Source organism: Hoplias malabaricus, chromosome Y, assembly GCF_029633855.1.
Source record: "Hoplias malabaricus isolate fHopMal1 chromosome Y, fHopMal1.hap1, whole genome shotgun sequence".
Taxonomy (NCBI): domain Eukaryota; kingdom Metazoa; phylum Chordata; class Actinopteri; order Characiformes; family Erythrinidae; genus Hoplias; species Hoplias malabaricus.
The window spans coordinates 83,656,396-83,676,805 of NC_089820.1; the positions used below are offsets into that span (position 1 = coordinate 83,656,396).

Consider the following 20,410-nt stretch of genomic DNA (forward strand, 5'->3'; position numbering starts at 1 on the left):
CTTTACACTACAACATGTCAGTCCACACAAGTGTACTTTATGCTACGGCACGTCAATCCACGTGGTGGCACTTTGTGCAACGGCACGTCAGTCCAAGCAGTTGTACTTTACACTTCGGCACATCAGACCACATGGTGGCGCTTTACACTATGGCACGTCAGTCCACGGTGTGGCACTTTACGCTATGGCATGTCAGTCCACGAGTTTGTAATTTACGCTACGGCACATGAGTCCACACGGTTGTACTTTACGCTACAGCACGTCAGACCACATACACTACGGCACATCAGTCCACAAGGTTGTACTTTACGCTACGGCACATCAGACCACACGGTGGCGCTTTACCCTACAGCACCTCAGTCTAAACATTGTTTATGTTATGCCACTTCAGGCCAGAGTCTGGCAACTCAGGTGACAGTGATTCAGTTAAAGCTATGGACAGTCAGTCCAGGCTGTGGCTATGGAGCTTCAGTGCTGTTTCATTCAAGGCTATGACTTTTAGTCAACGATATCACATTTCACACCAGGCTAGTTTGGATGGAAATTTCTATTTTGGCAAATACACCAATACACAATTCAGAGGGGGCTTTGACTTTCACAAGAAACTAAAATAAATTCAGCACTGATACTCCTCACAGAATCATCCTCCTTCAACTCTGAGGGGTTTTGGCAGTTTATTTTATTAACTACAGAGAAATTGCGCAATGTTCTGTGAGCTGTGCCAGCACTATTTTATGACCAGCATTTATCATAACCATATGAGTATTTGTGAAAATCTATTTCCCGAAAGAATGCAATATCTAGTGCTGCTTAGTTCTCATTTCATATTAATATCAGGGCAAATCCAAGCCTAACTTTTACTAACATTTACTGACGGACACAATATGATCAGCTCACATCTGAATGAAAGGAATATGGAGTGTTTCCATTTGGAATTTGATTGTATACAGTTTGTAGTGAAACAGAAGACAGAGGTTTGTGTGTTTGATGAAAAGAGAGTAAACATGTCGTTCAGATGAACACTGATGGGTTTTATAACAAATGACTGGGGCAAAGTAAGCAACAGATATATTCTCTTTGAGGTGACTATGTAAACATGAGGTTTACTAGGGTTAAGACGATGCCCTACACAAAGCGCAAAAGGCTTCCTTCAGCATAATGCTCTAAAAAGCCATTTTGTCACATTCTAATCGCAAAAAAAGCGGTCGCAAAATTGCAAAAAGGGATTTTATTTTTCATGATTAGCTTTTTCATTCATTCATTCATTATCTGTAACCCTTACCCAGTTCAGGGTCGCGGTGGGTCCAGAGCCTACCTGGAATCATTGGGCACAAGGCGGGAATACACCCTGGAGGGGGCGCCAGTCCTTCAAAGGGCGACACACACTCACACATTCACTCACACCTACAGATACTTTTGAGTCGCCAATCCACCTACCAACGTATGTTTTTGGACTGTGGGAGGAAACCGGAGCACCCGGAGGAAATGATTAGCTTACAATTAAAATTTACAATTAATCTTTATTTTCTACAGATCCCACATATATCTATAAAACTATAAAAACGTATTAACCACCTGTAAACTGGGCGGTTTTTATCAGTGCACTGTAGCACATGAAATACTCTCACTCTCTTATTGTTAATAAAACCTAGTGAGGGAAAGCACTGTTTAATGCTTCACTATGAATTAAAGCTGATGAACTCTTTCTCGTGACTTGATCCTAAACCGTACCTGTTCCTGGCGCTCGAGCCAGCGGTCCACCATGGGGTGATTGGCGCTTAACGAGGAGCGAGCGGTTTCCCTCTGAAACTCTCTCTGATTGTTCCAGTGACCTGCATCCCGAGGAAGACTCCGATATGTATCCAAACCTCGGCCCTGAGAGAGAGAGAAAGAGACAGAGACAGAGAGAGAGAAAGAGAGAGAGAGAGAGAGAGAATTTAAAAAACAGTTCTCGTGTTTGTTTATATAAACACTTTATACCAATTTCTACAAGCTTTTATTTTCTCATAAATACGTGACAGTAACCTGCAATTTCAAGTGTTTTTCATTTCTGAAAATGTTTTACAAAATTAAATTGCTCTGACCATGCCCTTTTCATGCCCTAAACACCTCAAATTTAAACGCAAAGCTTTAGAACAGAGTCCACGGATCATTCTCGACAGCCATGGAGTGATGTAGAAGTCACATTAATTCTTTATCTGGCTGTTTACACAGAGTCAATATGGACTGGATTTGAATACCACACACTTTTAAACCTAAAGGCGCTGCAAAGGGTTCTTTGACCGATACCATAAAAGATCCACTTTTGTTTCTATGAAGAACCAGGTTTAAGAGCTGTGTGAGTGTGAAGAACCTTTTAAAGGTTTAAAAATCCATCACTTTACCATAAGGTTTTTTCATATTTTTTACCCAATCAAACATATCAGCAAAAATGGTTCTTTATGGAGCTAAAAGTTTTTCTTTTATGGCATTGTTCAAAAAACCTTTTGTAGCAGTTTAATTTTAAAAAGGCATAGGAAAGTGGCCCAAATCTGATTTTGATTTTTTTTTTGTTGTTGTTGTTCACACAGCCACACAATTCACATTTGTGTCACATATGAACAGATCAGATTTGATCCACTTTTACCTGCAGAGAGAGAGAGAGAGAGAGAGAGAGAGAGAGAGAGAGAGAGAGAGAGAGAAGAGACACACAGAGAGAGACACACAGAGAGAGACACACAGAGAGAGAGACACAGAGAGAGACACACAGAGAGAGACACACACAGAGAGAGAGAGAGAGAGAGAGAGAGAAAGAGACACACAGAGAGAGACACACAGAGAGAGAGACACACAGAGAGAGAGACACACAGAGAGAGAGACACACAGAGAGAGACACACAGAGAGAGAGACACACAGAGAGAGAGACACACAGAGAGAGAGACACACAGAGAGAGAGACACACAGAGAGAGAGACACACAGAGAGAGACACACAGAGAGAGACACACAGAGAGAGACACACAGAGAGAGACACACAGAGAGAGACACACAGAGAGAGACACACACAGAGAGAGACACACAGAGAGAGAGAGAGAGACAGATAGAGAGAGACACAAAGAGAGAGAGAGAGAGAGAGAGAGAGAGAGACACACAGCACAGAGAGAGATAGAGAGAGAGACACAGAGAGATAGAGAGAGAGACACACAGAGAGATAGAGAGAGAGAGAGACAGTGACAGAGTGCGAGGAGGGTCCAACAGGAAGCACAGGTTCATAAATCTGAGGTTGTGGGCTTTATGACTAGGTTGCAGTAATCATCAGTCTGTTAGAACAGCGTCAGAAGGAGAGATGATGGCATAGCTGCACACACAAATCAAGTTAACTTCCCAAACACACAGTGTCAATAAATCAGAGTGTGTGTGTGCGTGTGTGTGTGTGTGTGTGTGTGTGTGTGTGTGCAGCTGTGAGAAAGACAAGGCCAGTTCTAACATTCACCAAACTGCAGGGAGTTCACAGAGATGGAGAAGGTCCAGACCAGGTCTTACACTACTGTAAAGTTGGGGCATGGTGAACTAAGCCGAGCTGCTGAATCTCTGCAGAGCTACACCTGCAAACGTTCACTACAGAGCGCACACTTCCACCACTCCAACACTGCTGATTCAGCGCAATTCTCCAAGCTTGCTCTACGGAAATCCCTCAATATTGCAAGCTTGCAATACCTTATTACCTCCACATTCAGTCCATCATTAGCTGAGGCATAGCCAGTATAACTATGCGGCTACGGTTTACTGTGATACAGTCACACAACCCAGTCTCATTCAGTTTCTCAGGTTTATTACACAGGAAATGAACATTAATATTGAAAATCCTATATTATTAGAGCTTTTCCCTCTCAAATTGCCTGGTTTTGGTTAGGGGCAGCCAATCAGAAGAAAGCTCATGGGTCATTTTCACCAGCAAATATCCAACATTATGTGGGAAAATTGTTATTTATATCTAAAGATTCATTCAATCATTCATTCATTCATTGTCTGTAACCCTTATCCAGTTCAGGGTTGCGGTAGGTCCAGAGCCTACCTGGAATCAATGGGCGCAAGGCAGGAATACACCCTGGAGCGGGCGCCAGTCCTTCACAGGGCAACACACACACACACTCACACATTCACTCACACCTACGGACACTTTTGAGTCTCCAATCCACCTACCAACGTGTGTTTTTGGAAACTGTTTGAGGAAACCCACGTGAACATGGAGAGAACACACCACACTCCTCACAGACAGTCACCCGGAGGAAACCCATGCAGACACAGGGAGAACACACTACACTCCTCACAGACAGTCACCCAGAGGAAACCCACGCAGACACAGGGAGAACACACTACACTCCTCACAGACAGTCACCCGGAGGAAACCCACGCAGACACAGGGAGAACACACCACACTCCTCACAGACAGTCACCCGGAGGAAATCCACGCAGACACAGGGAGAACACACCACACTCCTCACAGACAGTCGCCCAGAGGAAACCCACGCAGACACAGAGAGAACACACCACACTCCTCACAGACAGTCACCCAGAGGAAACCCACGCAGACACAGAGAGAACACACCACACTCCTCACAGACAGTCACCCGGAGGAAATCCACGCAGACACAGAGAGAACACACCACACTCCTCACAGACAGTCACCCAGAGGAAACCCACGCAGACACAGGGAGAACACACCACACTCCTCACAGGCAGTCACCCGGAGGAAACCCACGCAGACACAGAGAGAACACACCACACTCCTCACAGACAGTCACCCGGAGGAAACCCACGCAGACACAGGGAGAACACACCACACTCCTCACAGACAGTCACCCAGAGGAAACCCACGCAGACACAGGGAGAACACACCACACTCCTCACAGACAGTCACCCGGAGGAAACTCACGCAGACACAGGGAGAACACACCACACTCCTCACAGACCCACAACCTCCAGGTCCTGGTGCTGTGTGACAGCTACACTCCCTGCTGCCCCACAGTGCCACCCACTATCTACAGATTGCAACTCTGCAATAAAGTGTGAATCCCATTTCACCCCTTGGCCACTACCACTTAGTCCTAACCCTCCATTTTACCTATGGATACGATGTCTCAATTCTTGTTGGGAAACACTCATACTTTATCTACACAAGGTTGTACCTACACAAGCTTCTGTAACACAGGCCCTGGCTGTCTGCGTTTATTTAGTGAACATCTGCATTCATCTCTCTGTAATACAGGGCATAATATAAGCCAGATGGGGTTGGACACTTATTTTGCTGAAAAAGAGCAATGTACGGCATCCAGAGAGTCGTATAGAGGCGAAAGGTGATAAGTTCAGTGAGGGAGTAGATCAGGGAGCAAGAGTAGGAAACTTAAATAAAGCAGCTCCATGTAGAATCCAACAGAGACCTTCCTCGCTCTTCTGTGAGGCCCAGCAGACATTTTCTCATGGTCAGAAATACCTAACCTTGCCCTGTTCTGCCATTACTGAACACATGAAATATTATCCAGTAATAATAACGGCTACATAGAGTTGAGAGCAAAGGTTTTGATTTAGGACGATTGCAGTCACCACTCCAGCTCATCCCAAAAGTACTGGATGGTGCTCCATCACTAGGGGAAACGGTCTAGCAGTGAGCATGGACACTTCAGGGTCATTAGTTACTGCTCCAATGCGTAACACTTCGGCCTGTGCTTTTTTTAATAAAACACTAGGTTATTAGAAAGTGAGTTGACACTTTAGAGGGAGGAATTATTTTTATTTTTCAGCCAATAACAGTGAAGGAGCCTTAAAAAAAAAAAAAAAAGCTTGGTCTGAGTCACAGCTCAATTTGATTTGAGTGGGGACCTACACCGTGAGCCTGAGCTGTACCTTTCTCTCCAAGCTGCTGGTCCCGGTGGAATAGCGCGGTTTCAGGAAGCCAGGCGTGGTGGACCAGCGTGTGGGGTTCTTTCTGGAGGGTTCTTCAGGCTGAGAGCGAGGCTCAGAGAACGTTATTGCTGCCAAGCTCAACAGCGCAGGATCACTACTGCGTCTCACGTGCAATGGCATGTCTGGGAGAGAGAGAGAGAGAGAGAGAGACAGACAGAGAAAGAGAAAGAGAGAGAGACAGACAGACAGAGAGAGAAATGAAAAAGAGAGAGAGAGAGAGAGAGAGAGAGAGAGAGAGACAGAGAAAGAGAAAGAGAGAGAGACAGACAGACAGAGAGAGAAATGAAAAAGAGAGAGAGAGAGAGAGAGAGAGAGAGAGACAGACAGACAGAGAGAAATGAAAAAGAGAGAGAGAGAGAGGAGAGAAAGAGAGACAGAGAGAGACAGAGAGAGAGGTGAAAGAGAGACAGGAGAGAGAGAGAGAGTAAGAGAGAGAGAGGAGAAAGAATAAGAGAGAGATAGGAGAAAGAGAGAGACAGACAGGGTGAGAGAGAAAGAGAGCAAGAGAGAGGAGAAAGAGAGACAGAGAGTGAGAAAGAGAGACAGACAGAGAGAGAGAGACAGACAGACAGAGAAATGAAAGAGAGAGAGAGAGAGAGGGGAGAGAGAGAGACAGAGAGAGAGTAAGAGAGAGAGGAGAAAAGAGAGTCAGAGAGTGAGAGAGAAAGAGAGTAAGAGAGAGAGAGGAGAAAGAGAGAGACAGAGTGAGAGAGAGAGGAGAAAGAAAGAGAGAGAGAGAGATTGATTAACCAAATTTTCATGATAATATTGGAACCCAAATCACTTCCCTCATGATTTGATGCGTGTAATTGTACTACATCTGTGCAGTTACACACCAACAGAAACATCTTACACAACATACGATTGCACACTTTAGTGTCGCTCTCCCCTGGAGCTTAAGACTGAGTGTTTCTCTCCCACAGAAATCAGGCTTAAGTGACTTTGTCAGAGTGTCCCACCACTATATAGTTTAGGATTAAGTGTCTCTCTCTATACAATTAAAGCTTTAGTTTCCCTCTCCCATAGGGTTTGGTCTTTAGTGTCCTCCCATAGAAATAAGGCTTTAGTGTTCCACTACCTTATCTCTGTCTCTCTCTTTCGTCCTGTGTGTGTGTGTGTGTGTGTGTGTGTGTGTGTGGTCCTGCTGTAAGCTTTGGTGTTAAAAGTGTGCATAGTTTCCACCAGTCGGTTTTCTGTGGTGCACACAGCAGCAGATTCTGGTCTGTGGTGAGCAACAAAATCCAAGACAGATTGGACTGAGACCTGAAAATACAATTTCCTCCAGTGATTCATTCCGTCTTATTAGTGTTTCAGAAGAACACTCAGAGTGGTACGTACTGGTGCGGAGAGTGGAGGGGGTGACCTCTATCTCACTGTTGGGTTGTGCACTGTAGGTGTGGAAGGGCTGGAAGGCAGAGAGCGGAGTGGAGGAGGAAACATCTGCAGAGAAGAGGTCTGGAGACTGGGTACCAGTAGAACTCGCACTCGTCCCATCACCTCCAACATGAGGCTCCTGCTCCTCATACACTGCCACCAACTACAGAGAGAGAGAGAGAGAGAAATTAATAACAGAACAACCAGACAATATTGCTGAACTGCACATTTTTCTTCAAATATATTTTGCATTATTCATTCAGGGAAACACAGAGTCGCAGTCACAGCTGCAGGGTCCTGGAGGTTGTGGTTTTGAGTCCCGCGCTGGGTGACTGTCTGTGAGGAGTGTGGTGTGTTCTCCCTGTGTCTGCGTGGGTTTCCTCCGGGTGACTGTCTGTGAGGAGTGTGGTGTGTTCTCTCTGTGTCTGCGTGGGTTTCCTCCGGGTGACTGTCTGTGAGGAGTGTGGTGTGTTCTCTCTGTGTCTGCGTGGGTTTCCTCCGGGTGACTGTCTGTGAGGAGTGTGGTGTGTTCTCTCTGTGTCTGCGTGGGTTTCCTCCGGGTGACTGTCTGTGAGGAGTGTGGTGTGTTCTCTCTGTGTCTGCGTGGGTTTCCTCCGGGTGACTGTCTGTGAGGAGTGTGGTGTGTTCTCTCTGTGTTTGCGTGGGTTTCCTCCGGGTGACTGTCTGTGAGGAGTGTGGTGTGTTCTCTCTGTGTCTGCGTGGGTTTCCTCCGGGTGACTGTCTGTGAGGAGTGTGGTGTGTTCTCTCTGTGTCTGCGTGGGTTTCCTCCGGGTGACTGTCTGTGAGGAGTGTGGTGTGTTCTCTCTGTGTCTGCGTGGGTTTCCTCCGGGTGACTGTCTGTGAGGAGTGTGGTGTGTTCTCCCTGTGTCTGCGTGGGTTTCCTCCGGGTGACTGTCTGTGAGGAGTGTTGTGTGTTCTCTCTGTCTGCGTGGGTTTCCACCGGGTGACTGTCTGTGAGGAGTGTTGTGTGTTCTCTGTGTCTGCGTGGGTTTCCTCCGGGTGACTGTCTGTGAGGAGTGTGGTGTGTTCTCCCTGTGTCTGCGTGGGTTTCCTCCGGGTGACTGTCTGTGAGGAGTGTGGTGTGTTCTCTCTGTGTCTGCGTGGGTTTCCTCCGGGTGAATGTCTGTGAGGAGTGTGGTGTGTTCTCTGTGTCTGTGTGGGTTTCCTCCGGGTGACTGTCTGTGAGGAGTGTGGTGTGTTCTCCCTGTGTCTGCGTGGGTTTCCTCCAGGTGACTGTCTGTGAGGAGTGTGGTGTGTTCTCTCTGTGTCTGCGTGGGTTTCCTCCGGGTGACTGTCTGTGAGGAGTGTGGTGTGTTCTCTGTGTCTGTGTGGGTTTCCTCCGGGTGACTGTCTGTGAGGAGTGTGGTGTGTTCTCTCTGTGTCTGCGTGGGTTTCCTCCGGGTGACTGTCTGTGAGGAGTGTGGTGTGTTCTCTCTGTGTCTGCGTGGGTTTCCTCCGGGTGACTGTCTGTGAGGAGTGTTGTGTGTTCTCTCTGTGTTTGCGTGGGTTTCCTCCGGGTGACTGTCTGTGAGGAGTGTGGTGTGTTCTCTCTGTCTGCGCGGGTTTCCTCCGGGTGACTGTCTGTGAGGAGTGTTGTGTGTTCTCTCTGTCTGCGTGGGTTTCCACCGGGTGACTGTCTGTGAGGAGTGTGGTGTGTTCTTCCTGTGTCTGCGCGGGTTTCCTCCGGGTGACTGTCTGTGAGGAGTGTGGTGTGTTCTCTCTGTCTGCGTGGGTTTCCTCCGGGTGACTGTGAGGAGTGTGGTGTGTTCTCTCTGTGTCTGCGTGGGTTTCCTCCGGGTGACTGTCTGTGAGGAGTGTTGTGTGTTCTCTCTGTGTCTGCGTGGGTTTCCTCCGGGTGCTCTTGTTTCCTCCCACGCTCCAAAAACACACGTTGGTAGGTGGATTGGAGACTCAGAAGTGTCCGTAGGTGTGAGTGTGTGAGTGAATGTGTCAGTGTGTCGCCCTGTGAAGGACTGGCACCCCCTCCAGGGTGTGCTCCTGCCTTGCACCAAGTGATTCCAGGTAGGCTCCGGACCCACCGCCGCCCTGAACTGATAAGGGCTACAGACAATGAATGAATGAATTATTCAATTAATAAGATGTAAAGAGTCATTTTAAATGTTATGAAGGATCACAATGTAAATACAAATAACTGGAAAAAAGGACTTTTACCAACAACAACAACAATCAATCAATATATAAATGAATAAATGCTTTTTGTTCTAAGTTCTTCTAGAATGGAGCATTGCACATTAACTAACATTAACTTATTGCACAAACTAATCTTCACAGTATAACTTTACACGTTACTACTCAAAGAAACTACAACTCAAGGTCCACACTGTGTCTCCAAACCAGTGACTTACAGACAACGGCTAAAACCTTCACATTTAATGGAAGTTAATACAGTAATGATTTATTGTAAATAGATTTAGAGCAGTTCTACTCCCCCATTTCTGAGGTCATTTTAACACGACATAAAGGAGAGATGGTGCACAAAACCTGGAACCCCTTTCTCCATTATTTAGAGAATTTATCCTTGTTAGACCTCCCTTAAACCCTCCATTGTACTAACACATTAATTATGTTTAATTCTGTGGTACGCTCCCCATTTCGTTTGAATGACTGCTGCCAATGTGTACGCCCTTCTGAATTCATTTACTTATTTATTATTCTATTTTCTGTCTATTCTTTTTTTGATTTCTGCATCTGTACATGAGAATTGTTAAAACCCTAATAAAAAGATGGTATGTTAAAATGTATGCTTTAATATTTAAATAAAAACAAAAAGCAACAGTGAGATTTTGTCCAAAAACACAGTGGCCACTCTTCCCTATTTCACAATATATTTCAGTCTGTACTCAATAAACAGTAAACTATAAGATTAGCTGTGTGTGTGTGTGTGTGTGTGTGTGTGTGTGTCTTCAATTAGAGCAGTGTTTTGACATTCCCACGTCTGAGTCCCTGAAGACACTGAGGTATTTGGGACAGTGAGGCAACTCTTGCTTTAAAAGAGGCCATCTGATCCTAATCATGTGTGGGAGGGGTGTGTGTGTGTGTATGTGTGTGCATGTGTGTGTGTGTCTGTGTGTGTGTGCGCCTGTCTTTGACGGGTGGTATATGACAGCGTGTGTGTGTGTGTGTGAGAGAGAGAGAGAGAGAGAGAGAGAGAGAAATGAATGATGATTTTGCTTAAATGCCTATTTTTAGCAGAAAGTAGTGTTCAATACGAGAGAACACCTCGGCTCAGTGTTGTTTATAATTAGAAGGGTTTAAAGCCAGTCTGAACAGTCCTGTGTAAATGAAACAATCTGCACTGTTTAATGAGAGTTAAAGGAAATGTCTATAATTGTGGGGAAGCCTTAAGGTGGAGCTGCGTGTTTGAGGGGAAAAAATAACTGTTTTTACAGAAACTCATTTATAACTCAAGGTGTTTAGTTTGTAGCGCTGCTGTTAGCGCAGACCGTCTCCTGAGTTGAGAAATTTCCACCTTAAGTGATTTGAAACTGCAAAAATATGTCAATATTTCCCACCTATGAAGCAGGAATAGAGCAATATCCTCATCTCGGTTAATGCTTTTCAACTTCTGGAGTTCTCTTCGTCGTCTAAACAACTCCAGAGTGAGAAAGCCTAGCGTACCGGACTGAGACACTTTGTTTTTTAATTAATTTACAGGCGCTGGGGTTTGGACTTCACTGGACTTGATGGTGAGGAAATGGTGAGGAAACCTATTATGAATTTTATAAAATGTGTTTTTTGATTACAATCGTGAACTACCACTTTAAATATAAAATAAAACTTTTAAAGTTGTCCCCATTTAAAACCAGTGTTAATATAAATTGTTTACAAAATAAATTATTATTTAAAAATCAGGCTGAAATTATTTTACACACTATTCACTCACAACAACGTACTGCAACAAAGTGATGAGTGTTTTCATGATCCACATTCTACTGAATACCTTTATGTAATCAGTGTATTTTTAATAACGACAGTCTGTTTACACACAATATACAACACGTGTGGATCATTTTGTTAAACTTGAGTTATTACTCCAGTTTCCTAACAAGGAGAGAGAGTGTTCAGTGTGATGCTCACTCTACCCCAGGTCAGTTCAGTGAGGTGCTTCACACATTTAAGGCACGTAAGGCTCCGTGACACACTGAAAGGTTTCTCTAAAATTTACAGTCAAACTAAACAACCGTACTTCGTCTCTGGACCATGTGAGGCGCAGGTTCTCTTTCATGTGTTTATATTTATACCTAGTGAATGTGTAAAGGTACAGGTTTGAACACTGGTTAAATTAGCGTTTACTCCATTTTAGAGCTTCACTGTTGCTACATCACATCCCCCTTTGGTGGTACAAATGTGTGTATCCAAGTCCACCATATCATAACACAACCGTATTCCGCACTCGAGATTTATTCACACTGCGCTTCTTTAACACAGAAACGCATGCAGCAAAAACTGTGACTGGGCCTTGATACAATAACACACAGAGAGCTTGATGTAATTAGAGTATGATGGATGTGTCTATGTACAGCACAAGGACAAAAATGGCCCTGGGCTTGTTTATGAACAATCCAGAATGTCCACCATCCTGTTATAGGTGTCTTATTATAGAGCAGGCCGTATACGTCCCAGTACTGCGTTCACTTCATATGCATGCGGTCTAATGTCTCTCTGGGGGGCTTCATCAGTGTTCCCCCACTGGGCCTGAGAGGGGCATTTGTCTCTAGCACAGGAAAATAGCTGAAAATCTTTCCTTATGTGGGAGTGTAGTGAACGGGAGGAAAAAGGAAACTGAAATTAAAACGACAAAATTCAAAGGCCATTGCACTTTCCACATGTGAATATTTTATAAATAAATTGAAGATGAAATGACTTCATTCACAATGCAGTTTTTCTACTGGAGCACGGGTCATCGACGACAAAAATTAAGATTAAAAAAAAAGCTTCTCACTTAATTTTCAATAATCAACAGTGGGATAATGACACAGAGTCAGATCCGAAATGACAAAGGCACCTGGGAAAAGAAACCTCTTTACTTTACTTTTCTTCACGAACTGTATAAAGAGTCAGAGTTAAAACAAAACGCATTACGGACTTTTCCTTTTCAACTGAAACATGCTCCAGATGAGAAAATGCAAATTAAAACGAGAGGAAAAGAGGTAATACATTAAAGACTAAGAGACAGTTTGAGATTCCATTTTCAGCATTGAACATGCTTTCAGTGCCACAATTAAAACCAAAACTGTCTGCCTTTTCATTTTCAGGCTGTAAAATATTTTAATAGCGAGCGTAACCAATCAGCCAAGGCTGGACATTCCCTTAGACACAACCCCTCACTGCATGATAACCTGAACGATTGAAGAGTGTGGACTAAGGTAAATAATTCTAGAGATATATGTAAACATCTGCACTACGTAATTGCTATCTAGAAACAGAAGTGATCTCATCTCTATATTCAATAGATTTCATCGTTGTGGCAGTAGAACACATTGGCACAAGCGTTTGTGGTTCAAAAATGTACATTAAACTTCTTCCACATGGTTGTAAATGCACCAAATTACACATACAGTGATCCCTTGTTTTTGGCGGGGGATGCGTTCCAAGACCCACCCGCGAAAAACGAATTTCCACAAAGTACAGGAAAAATATATTTATGTATTTAACGAGTATTTGGACTTTTAAAACCCTCCCTGTTACTGTTAACAACCCACCCTTTCTATTAAACAGTCATTCTACAATGTTTTTCAGCTGGAACTACATGTGATATACCACCAGTTTCTTTAATAGAGTCATTCCTAAGCTGTGATTCAGCGTCAGTAAATTTCACTCGGATGTGGACGTGAACACCACATGTACCGTACGTAAGAATTACTTACCGTACTTACTACTTACTAGATTTTCCTTCGTATCCGCAATAAAGCGGCCATAAGCCCCCTTGAAAAAACCCGCGAAGTAGCGAATCCGCGAAAGATGAATATTGCTTTATTCCTGCTCCATAGGTGAGTAATTAACTATATAATATTTATAATTAATATATAAAGATATAATTATTCAAGTGGCTCCTGGGGCTCCCCCTAATGTATTTCATATTTACAGCACTATATTGAAATCAATGAGAAGGGGGAAGGAGGGTGGGTGGTTTCGTACATTACATAGTGCAGTTTCTGAAGCACTGAGCCAGGAGTAGCAACGGCAGGGGCTCTATTCCCTGTTACATCTCAGTGGAGCGTCACAAAAATGTTGAATCTATGATTCTATGGTCAAACTATCACATAGTGTTTCTTTAACAGTTTCTATATTGTAATAAACCTGCCATGAAATTGCTGTAAGGTGTCTTTGTTTTGCTGATGAACAGCTGATGTCTCTGTATTGTTCCCAGTCAGCAGTATATACAGGTCATTACTACCACACTGTCATATCAGCAACACTGCCTGGGAACCAATGCTCAGCCTCATGTACCCACAGGGACTTATTTAACTGTAGCACACACACAGGGAATGCTCTGCTTGTTACATGTGTCCCATATGAGCATAATCAGCGCAATCCATTTTCTCCTCTATTTATGGTGCTTTTCCACTGCTGGTACATACTTGGCCTGGCCCGGTTCACTTTTTGGCACATGGACCCCGGTAGTCTTTCCATGAGCACAGCTTAGCCCTGAAATATAGCTGTGATGTCACAATACACCACCGCTTACAGGAAAAGTGGGCTTTGGAAACCACAATACAGGAGCGGTAATGTTAGGCTTTGTTTACTCGTCATGTATTTGCGTACTGTTGTTGTTTTTAGAGATTAACCACAGCCTCGAGTTCAGACAGATCACTATTGTTTTTCTGTTCCTTGTTGCACAGTCCAGCTCCTGCTGGTTGTCTTTCATTTGCCACCAAACGTGGTCTCTATCTTGGTGATGTAACACAACGGCTAGTTGGTGCCGGTTGTCTGCATTTCTTCATGATTATCAAGTCTCTCTGGCCAATCAGTGCTCTGCGGGGTTTACATTTCTCGTTTAGTCCATACCCGGCTCGTCTGGAGCCATGAGCGAGCAGGTACCAAAAAGGAACCCAGTTCCGGGTGCCAGATAATATTTTTATCTAAAGGAAACGTGAAAAAGCCAACTCGGTTTCTGAGATCATTAAGACGATGAATAAAACTTAAAAATAGACCATTTAAACTCCGTACAAACACTCATTTTTCTCTTCAATTACACCACGACATCTTAAAAAGACACTGAGCTTCTGAATGTAAACAAACCAGAGAGAACTGCAGTTACCCAGAGTTGTAGACATTCCTGTTATTATTATATACTGCTTTATACAAATCTTAATTAGCTTAATTTCATCAATCCATTCTATGTGAAATGTTTTACACAACAGAGGGAAGCTGTCGTTTCTCAATCCCACCCCCACCCCCCCCACACACACAGGCTGCGCAAGTCCCACCGCTGAGTGTCTTCTTGCAGTGTTGAGAATTGTTATTCTGTTTCACAGTAAAACACTGGGGGCTGCTACAGAAACAGAAACACTGATTGAGCTATAAATCTCAGCTAATATACACACTCACTCACTCTCTCTCTCTCGGTTCTGAAGTGGAGAGCATTAGGAAAGGGTTCTGACAGGAAGTTCTCAGGAGATTTCGCTCCCTCACTTCCTGTGCAGATCTCTCACCATGTCGTCTATCCAAAAGGTCGTGACCTCTGAGACTCGCAAACAGTCTGCTTTACACATCAGCCACATACTCTCCTCTCTGGCCGCTCCAGCAGTCAGCAAAGACTGACCACAGCTGTCCCTAGAGCTCCACGACCCATTATGACTGTGTGTGTGTGCAAAGGGGAGATAGGGAGGGGGAAAAACAGGGGAGAGGTAGAAGCAGAAAGACAGAGTGGGGGGGGCAGGGGTGTGTATGAAGTAGTTTCTCAGCCTTTGGTGCAGTAACAGCTTGTGCTCTTCTGGGAAGGCCTTACACTAGATGTTGAGGCACTGCTGTGAGAACTTGATTGCAATCATAAGAACATGAGATGAGGTTTCTGACGCTGAATTTTTAGTGTACGCTTTAAACGACACTAGGTCACGCCAAAATCACTGGATGGAGCTCCCCATTCGACTGGAAGTCCTTAAATATGGATATTATTCAACCTGAATTCCCTAATGGCGCTTTTCCACTGCATGGAACCTACACTCGACTCAGCTTTTTTGCCAAATCAGGTCCTGGTCCCTGGAACCATGTACTTTTTCAGTCCCTGCTCACGCCGGGTTCCAACCGAGCCAAGCAAGTACTTGACTGTGATGTGTGAACACTGCAGAGCGCTGATTGGCTGGAGAGACCTGTCAATCAACACTAAACTCATTCAAATCCTGCACAAACTCAACGCTTGCAAAATCTCTGAAGCAGCTTTCACATTTATTTTAAATCAGACTCATAGCGGCAGTTCGTAAACTTTACCTCGAGGCGTTTTGAAGAGGTTAAAATGCTCCTTGAGCCGATGGTTGATGAAAATTTCCAGTGAAAGCCAAATGTGCAACAAGTAAAAACTGACAAACTGACAAAGCAGATGACTCTTTGCCCTGCTTTAGTTTCGCAGGCAGGTTAGTGGAAGCCAGTCAGCACATTGGGAACAATGCTTACACGGTGCTGAATGTAACCGCAACAGGAACAAAAGAGGGAAACAATGATGAATTAATGAACGAAAGTTTACTGATAAACTCCTGAACCTGCATCTGCTTTCCACATCACATTACTTTCTATTCTTCATCCACTGTACCCTGTGCCCTGCTTTTAAAACACACACACGCATCTGTGCCAGGTACCACAGGAACATGCTGTTGATTAGACTAAATGGCTTTACCATTAGGTGCCACATTCAAAAACAACACATACCACACACTGAGTGTGTGCCTGTGGACTGTGATAATTTCCTGAAATGTGCGTGCAGGAATTAGGGGGCTGCTGCTTGTGTGGTTTTTACCACACTTCAAAAGAAGAAGAAGATGGTGTATGACGGTATATGGAATGTGTCCGTGTGGCAAAGGTCTCTAAAAGTAGCCCAAGACTCCACGCTTCCTCTTCCTGTTTATATACTGTGACCACTTCCTTCCCAAAGGAGGAAACAAGAAGTTGTCATAGAGGGTATGCTTGTTTGAGAGTGCAATTTTGTGTGAGTGTGTGTGTGTGTGTGTGTGTGTGTGTGTGTGTACACCTGTGACATCATAAACTTATCAAGGACCAATCAACAAAAGGTTGATATGGTTTTTCAAAATTGGCAATCATTGGCATAATCATTGCTGGGCAAAGTACACAAATCACGTACTAGAGTTAAAGTAAAGATACCAAAGGTAAAAGTCCTCCATTTAGATTTTCAGTAAAAGTACAAAAGTATTTGTCTTTAAATGTACCTAAGCATCAAAAGTAAAAGTATGATCATTTATTATGGCTCTAATCTTGTGTTACACCAACGTGTGTTTTTGGAGTGTGGGAGGAAACCCACGCAGACACAGAGAGAACACGCCACACTCCTCACAGACAGTCACCCGGAGGAAACCCACGCAAACACAAGGAGAACTCACCACACTCCTCGCAGACAGTCACCTGGAGGAAACCCACGCAGACACAGAGAACACACCACACTCCTCACAGACAGTCACCCGGAGGAAACCCACGCAGACACAGGGAGAACACACCACACTCCTCACAGACAGTCACCCGGAGGAAACCCACGCAGACACAGGGAGAACACACCACACTCCTCACGGACAGTCACCCGGAGGAAACCCACACAGACAGAGAGAACACACCACACTCCTCACAGACAGTCACCCGGAGGAAACCCACGCAGACACAGAGAGAACACACCACACTCCTCACAGACAGTCACCAGGAGCGGGACTCGAACCCACAACCTCCAGGTCCCTGGAGCTGTGACAGAGACACTACCTGCTGCTCCACTGTGCCGCCCACACATACTTTGTACTTCGTAGACTGCGATCTCCTGATGCTAAACCGAAAGCTTGGACAATGGTACAACTGATCAGTCCCTTTAACAAGGAAAGTGAATTTAAATCACAGAACAAGCTGTTTACAATAAACTAGATCTGTTTAGATTTCTTTCTTATGCAAAATAGGTGATTACTGCCTAACAAGCCTGCAAAATGGCTACCGCGCCAGTCATCACCGATATCTAATTATGCTGCCCATCCTCAGGCCTGATGTGGCTGCAGAACATCCGCTATTACACGGTATAAACACAGAGAACCCCATCACTTACTCAAACCCACAATTACGATGCCAGAGGAACGAAATCCCAGCCCTTACACACACAACAACCAACAATTATCCTGTGCAACACGTCTATAATCAAGCACGGGCTGTCAATCACACACAGTTTGGACGGGTACACTCCCACACGTGGAGAGGTGAAAAGAAATATGCTGTGCCCCCAAGAGCCACTCGGTCTCTGAATTGAAGAAGAAAAAAAATTAATAAATAAAAAAATTAATTAAGAATGGACTTATAGCACCCCCTGTTGTTCAAAAGAGGATCTGCACGCTTCTGCTCCCCTCCGAGAGGAGCCGGGCTTGCAGCTGTATATCATCATCATCCTCCCACAGACTCGCATTAAAGTTTAACACAAAATGAAATCAGATTCTTTTGAGAGCCTTCTTTTGACGTCTGCTTTGATTTGAATGTTTAAAAAAAGGACTACAGAAAAGTGTGAACATGAAAGAAGAGCTAGATAAAGATCCTGCTGTAATCAAAAACAGCAGGAGAGAGAGTTCCTGGTCTGTAAAAACACCGCTGCCTTTGTCCTAGGTCAGTGACCAGAGTCATACAGCTGTGTTACAGCTCGAATAAACGTACGAATACGTAAATAAACACAAGGAATCACGATGCACTAATAACAGAAATAATAACCTAAATATGAAAATAGGAATATTTACCTGTGCCACATTTAGGAATAAAATAAATAAGGAATGCAGTTATTTATTAATATATATCTTTTATATCTGTGTATTAAAGGAACACTATGGTAATTTATCATTGTGGTGCTCCACTGACCCGTAACGGGGAATAGAGACTTTGCACAGAAACTGTACTATGTAACTTTTTAAGCACCCCATTCCCTCCCCCTTCAATACAGTCCTGTAAAATATTATTCACACTGGGTGGGAGCCCATGAGCCAAAATCTTACCTATTGTTCCTTTAAACAGAGAGTTCAGTGAGTGGTTGAGTATTAATGACTTGTTGCTGCTGCAGTGAAGAGCAATCAAACACTGAGCACCAAGAAACAAACATGCACGTGAACAAAAAGCTCATGCTAAGATCAAAGCAATCATTTTGTCTTTCACGTAGGGCTGGACAATAATTCAATACCAATATATATATCGCAGTATACACTGTTTCAATAACAATTACATGATTTTCAATGTACATTATTTACAGCATCTGTCACTGACTGATCTGGTCATTAGAGGGCGCTGTCGGCAGTTCAGCACTCAAGAGGTTAATGTTTGAGGGTGATGTCATGTCACTTGTTTGTTTTTGGAAGTTTTTCAGTGGGTTTAATACGGTTTATATATCGATATCTGAATTATATCGTATCGACCGAAATGAAGAAATGTATCGAGATGTAAATTCTGATCGTATCGTCCAGCCCTAAGTTCACGACGGTCATTGTATCAGATTAGACCGTATTTCTGTCGTGTTTTGGTCAGGAGGTGGCAGCATTACACAGACTTGATGCTGACCAATCATCGCTTGTGTTCTTGCGTGAGCCCAAATGTCATCGTGGACGCAGGTCAAAAAAAGAACCAGAAGACTACAGAAGCGCCGTGTGTGATGTGGTCTAGTCCCTGAGTGTCCCGCGGAGGACAGTGTGGGCTGTCCATCCTTTAAAAAGAACCTAAGGTAAGTGTTGACATGTCTAGAACCTCACAGAACCTCACAGCTGCAGCAGCTTGTACCTCTTTCTGCTAGACGTTTGTCTGGGTGTTGTCTGTCTTCGATTATGTCACAGTACACATACCATTCCTTGTTCCTGACCCTCGTGTCAGACGCTGGGAATTCGCAGAATATTTTATAATCATGTCAACATTTAGCTACAATTTGTTTAACACGCTCTAAATATAACACCACAGGAGTCTGCACCTCCTTCACAACACCTCCTATGACTCTCTATCCTACCATGCTTGCCTCGCGTAGCTCATTAATAATCAAGTGAAAACGATGAGCCAATCACAATAAAGCATTTGCAATATTTTGTGGTGAATGTGGTTTCAATGGTTAAAGGTTTAACCGTCAAGGCTTATTTCATGGTGTTTCAGTAGAGGTCTGCATTCCCATGGGGCTCCTGTGGGACTCTCAGGTTCTGTCCACAATGTCTTGCAGCAGGAGCCTGAATCTTAGCGTCCTGCGGGAGAGCGGGTGGTTAACTGATCCAGTGACTGCTGGAGCAAAACAAACACATGTCGGAAAATCCTCCAAATGAATAAAAACTCAGTCTAAAGAGGTGTAAATCACAATAACTACCCTGTACATGAGAAAACAGCTCAATAATATCACTGTGTGTGTGTGTGTCGCTTCCTACGGCCCACCAGAGGGCAGCGTGGCTCTTCAGAAACAGACAGGAGCTGTTTATAATGGAAAAGACCAGCTGACTGCTGTGTCTGTGTAAGAGTGAACAGTCAGAACCATTAAAGGAAGAGAGAGAAGCACAATCAAACTGAAATCTCTCGCCCGTGCAGATACCCCCCCTCCAAACACACACACACACACACACACACACACACACACAAAACACGGTGACGTGTGTCAATGGTTCAAAAATACTTCACCATTATATACAGCTCTATGCTGATGATGGGATGTGTGTGTGTGTGTGTGTGTGTGTGTGTGTGTGTGTATGCACGCAAGACCTTGAGTGAATGGCTGCCTTTTTCTACCCAATAGCTACTCTTCTGGGACTCTGCTATTCACGGCGTCATACGCAGACACGCACACAGCACTGTGTTTAAAAAGTAGTTCCCTGGAGAAAAACATACATTTAAGAAAAAAAGTGATGAAATATGGGA

The 20,410-nt window shown here is 44.2% G+C and overlaps 1 protein-coding gene across 3 annotated transcripts in view; it reads right to left on the reverse strand.

Moving 5' to 3' along the window:
* The window catches only part of LOC136677833 (partitioning defective 3 homolog), a 160,105-nt gene that overhangs the window by 112,876 nt on the left and 26,819 nt on the right, over positions 1-20,410 (reverse strand). For all 3 annotated transcript variants that reach the window (XM_066655498.1, XM_066655497.1, XM_066655496.1), the window contains 3 exons: positions 7,280-7,478; positions 5,882-6,063; positions 1,732-1,875 (listed from right to left, as the gene is read on the reverse strand). In XM_066655498.1, the coding sequence (XP_066511595.1) occupies positions 1,732-1,875; positions 5,882-6,063; positions 7,280-7,478 (525 nt within the window). The remainder of the gene's footprint in view (positions 1-1,731; positions 1,876-5,881; positions 6,064-7,279; positions 7,479-20,410) is intronic.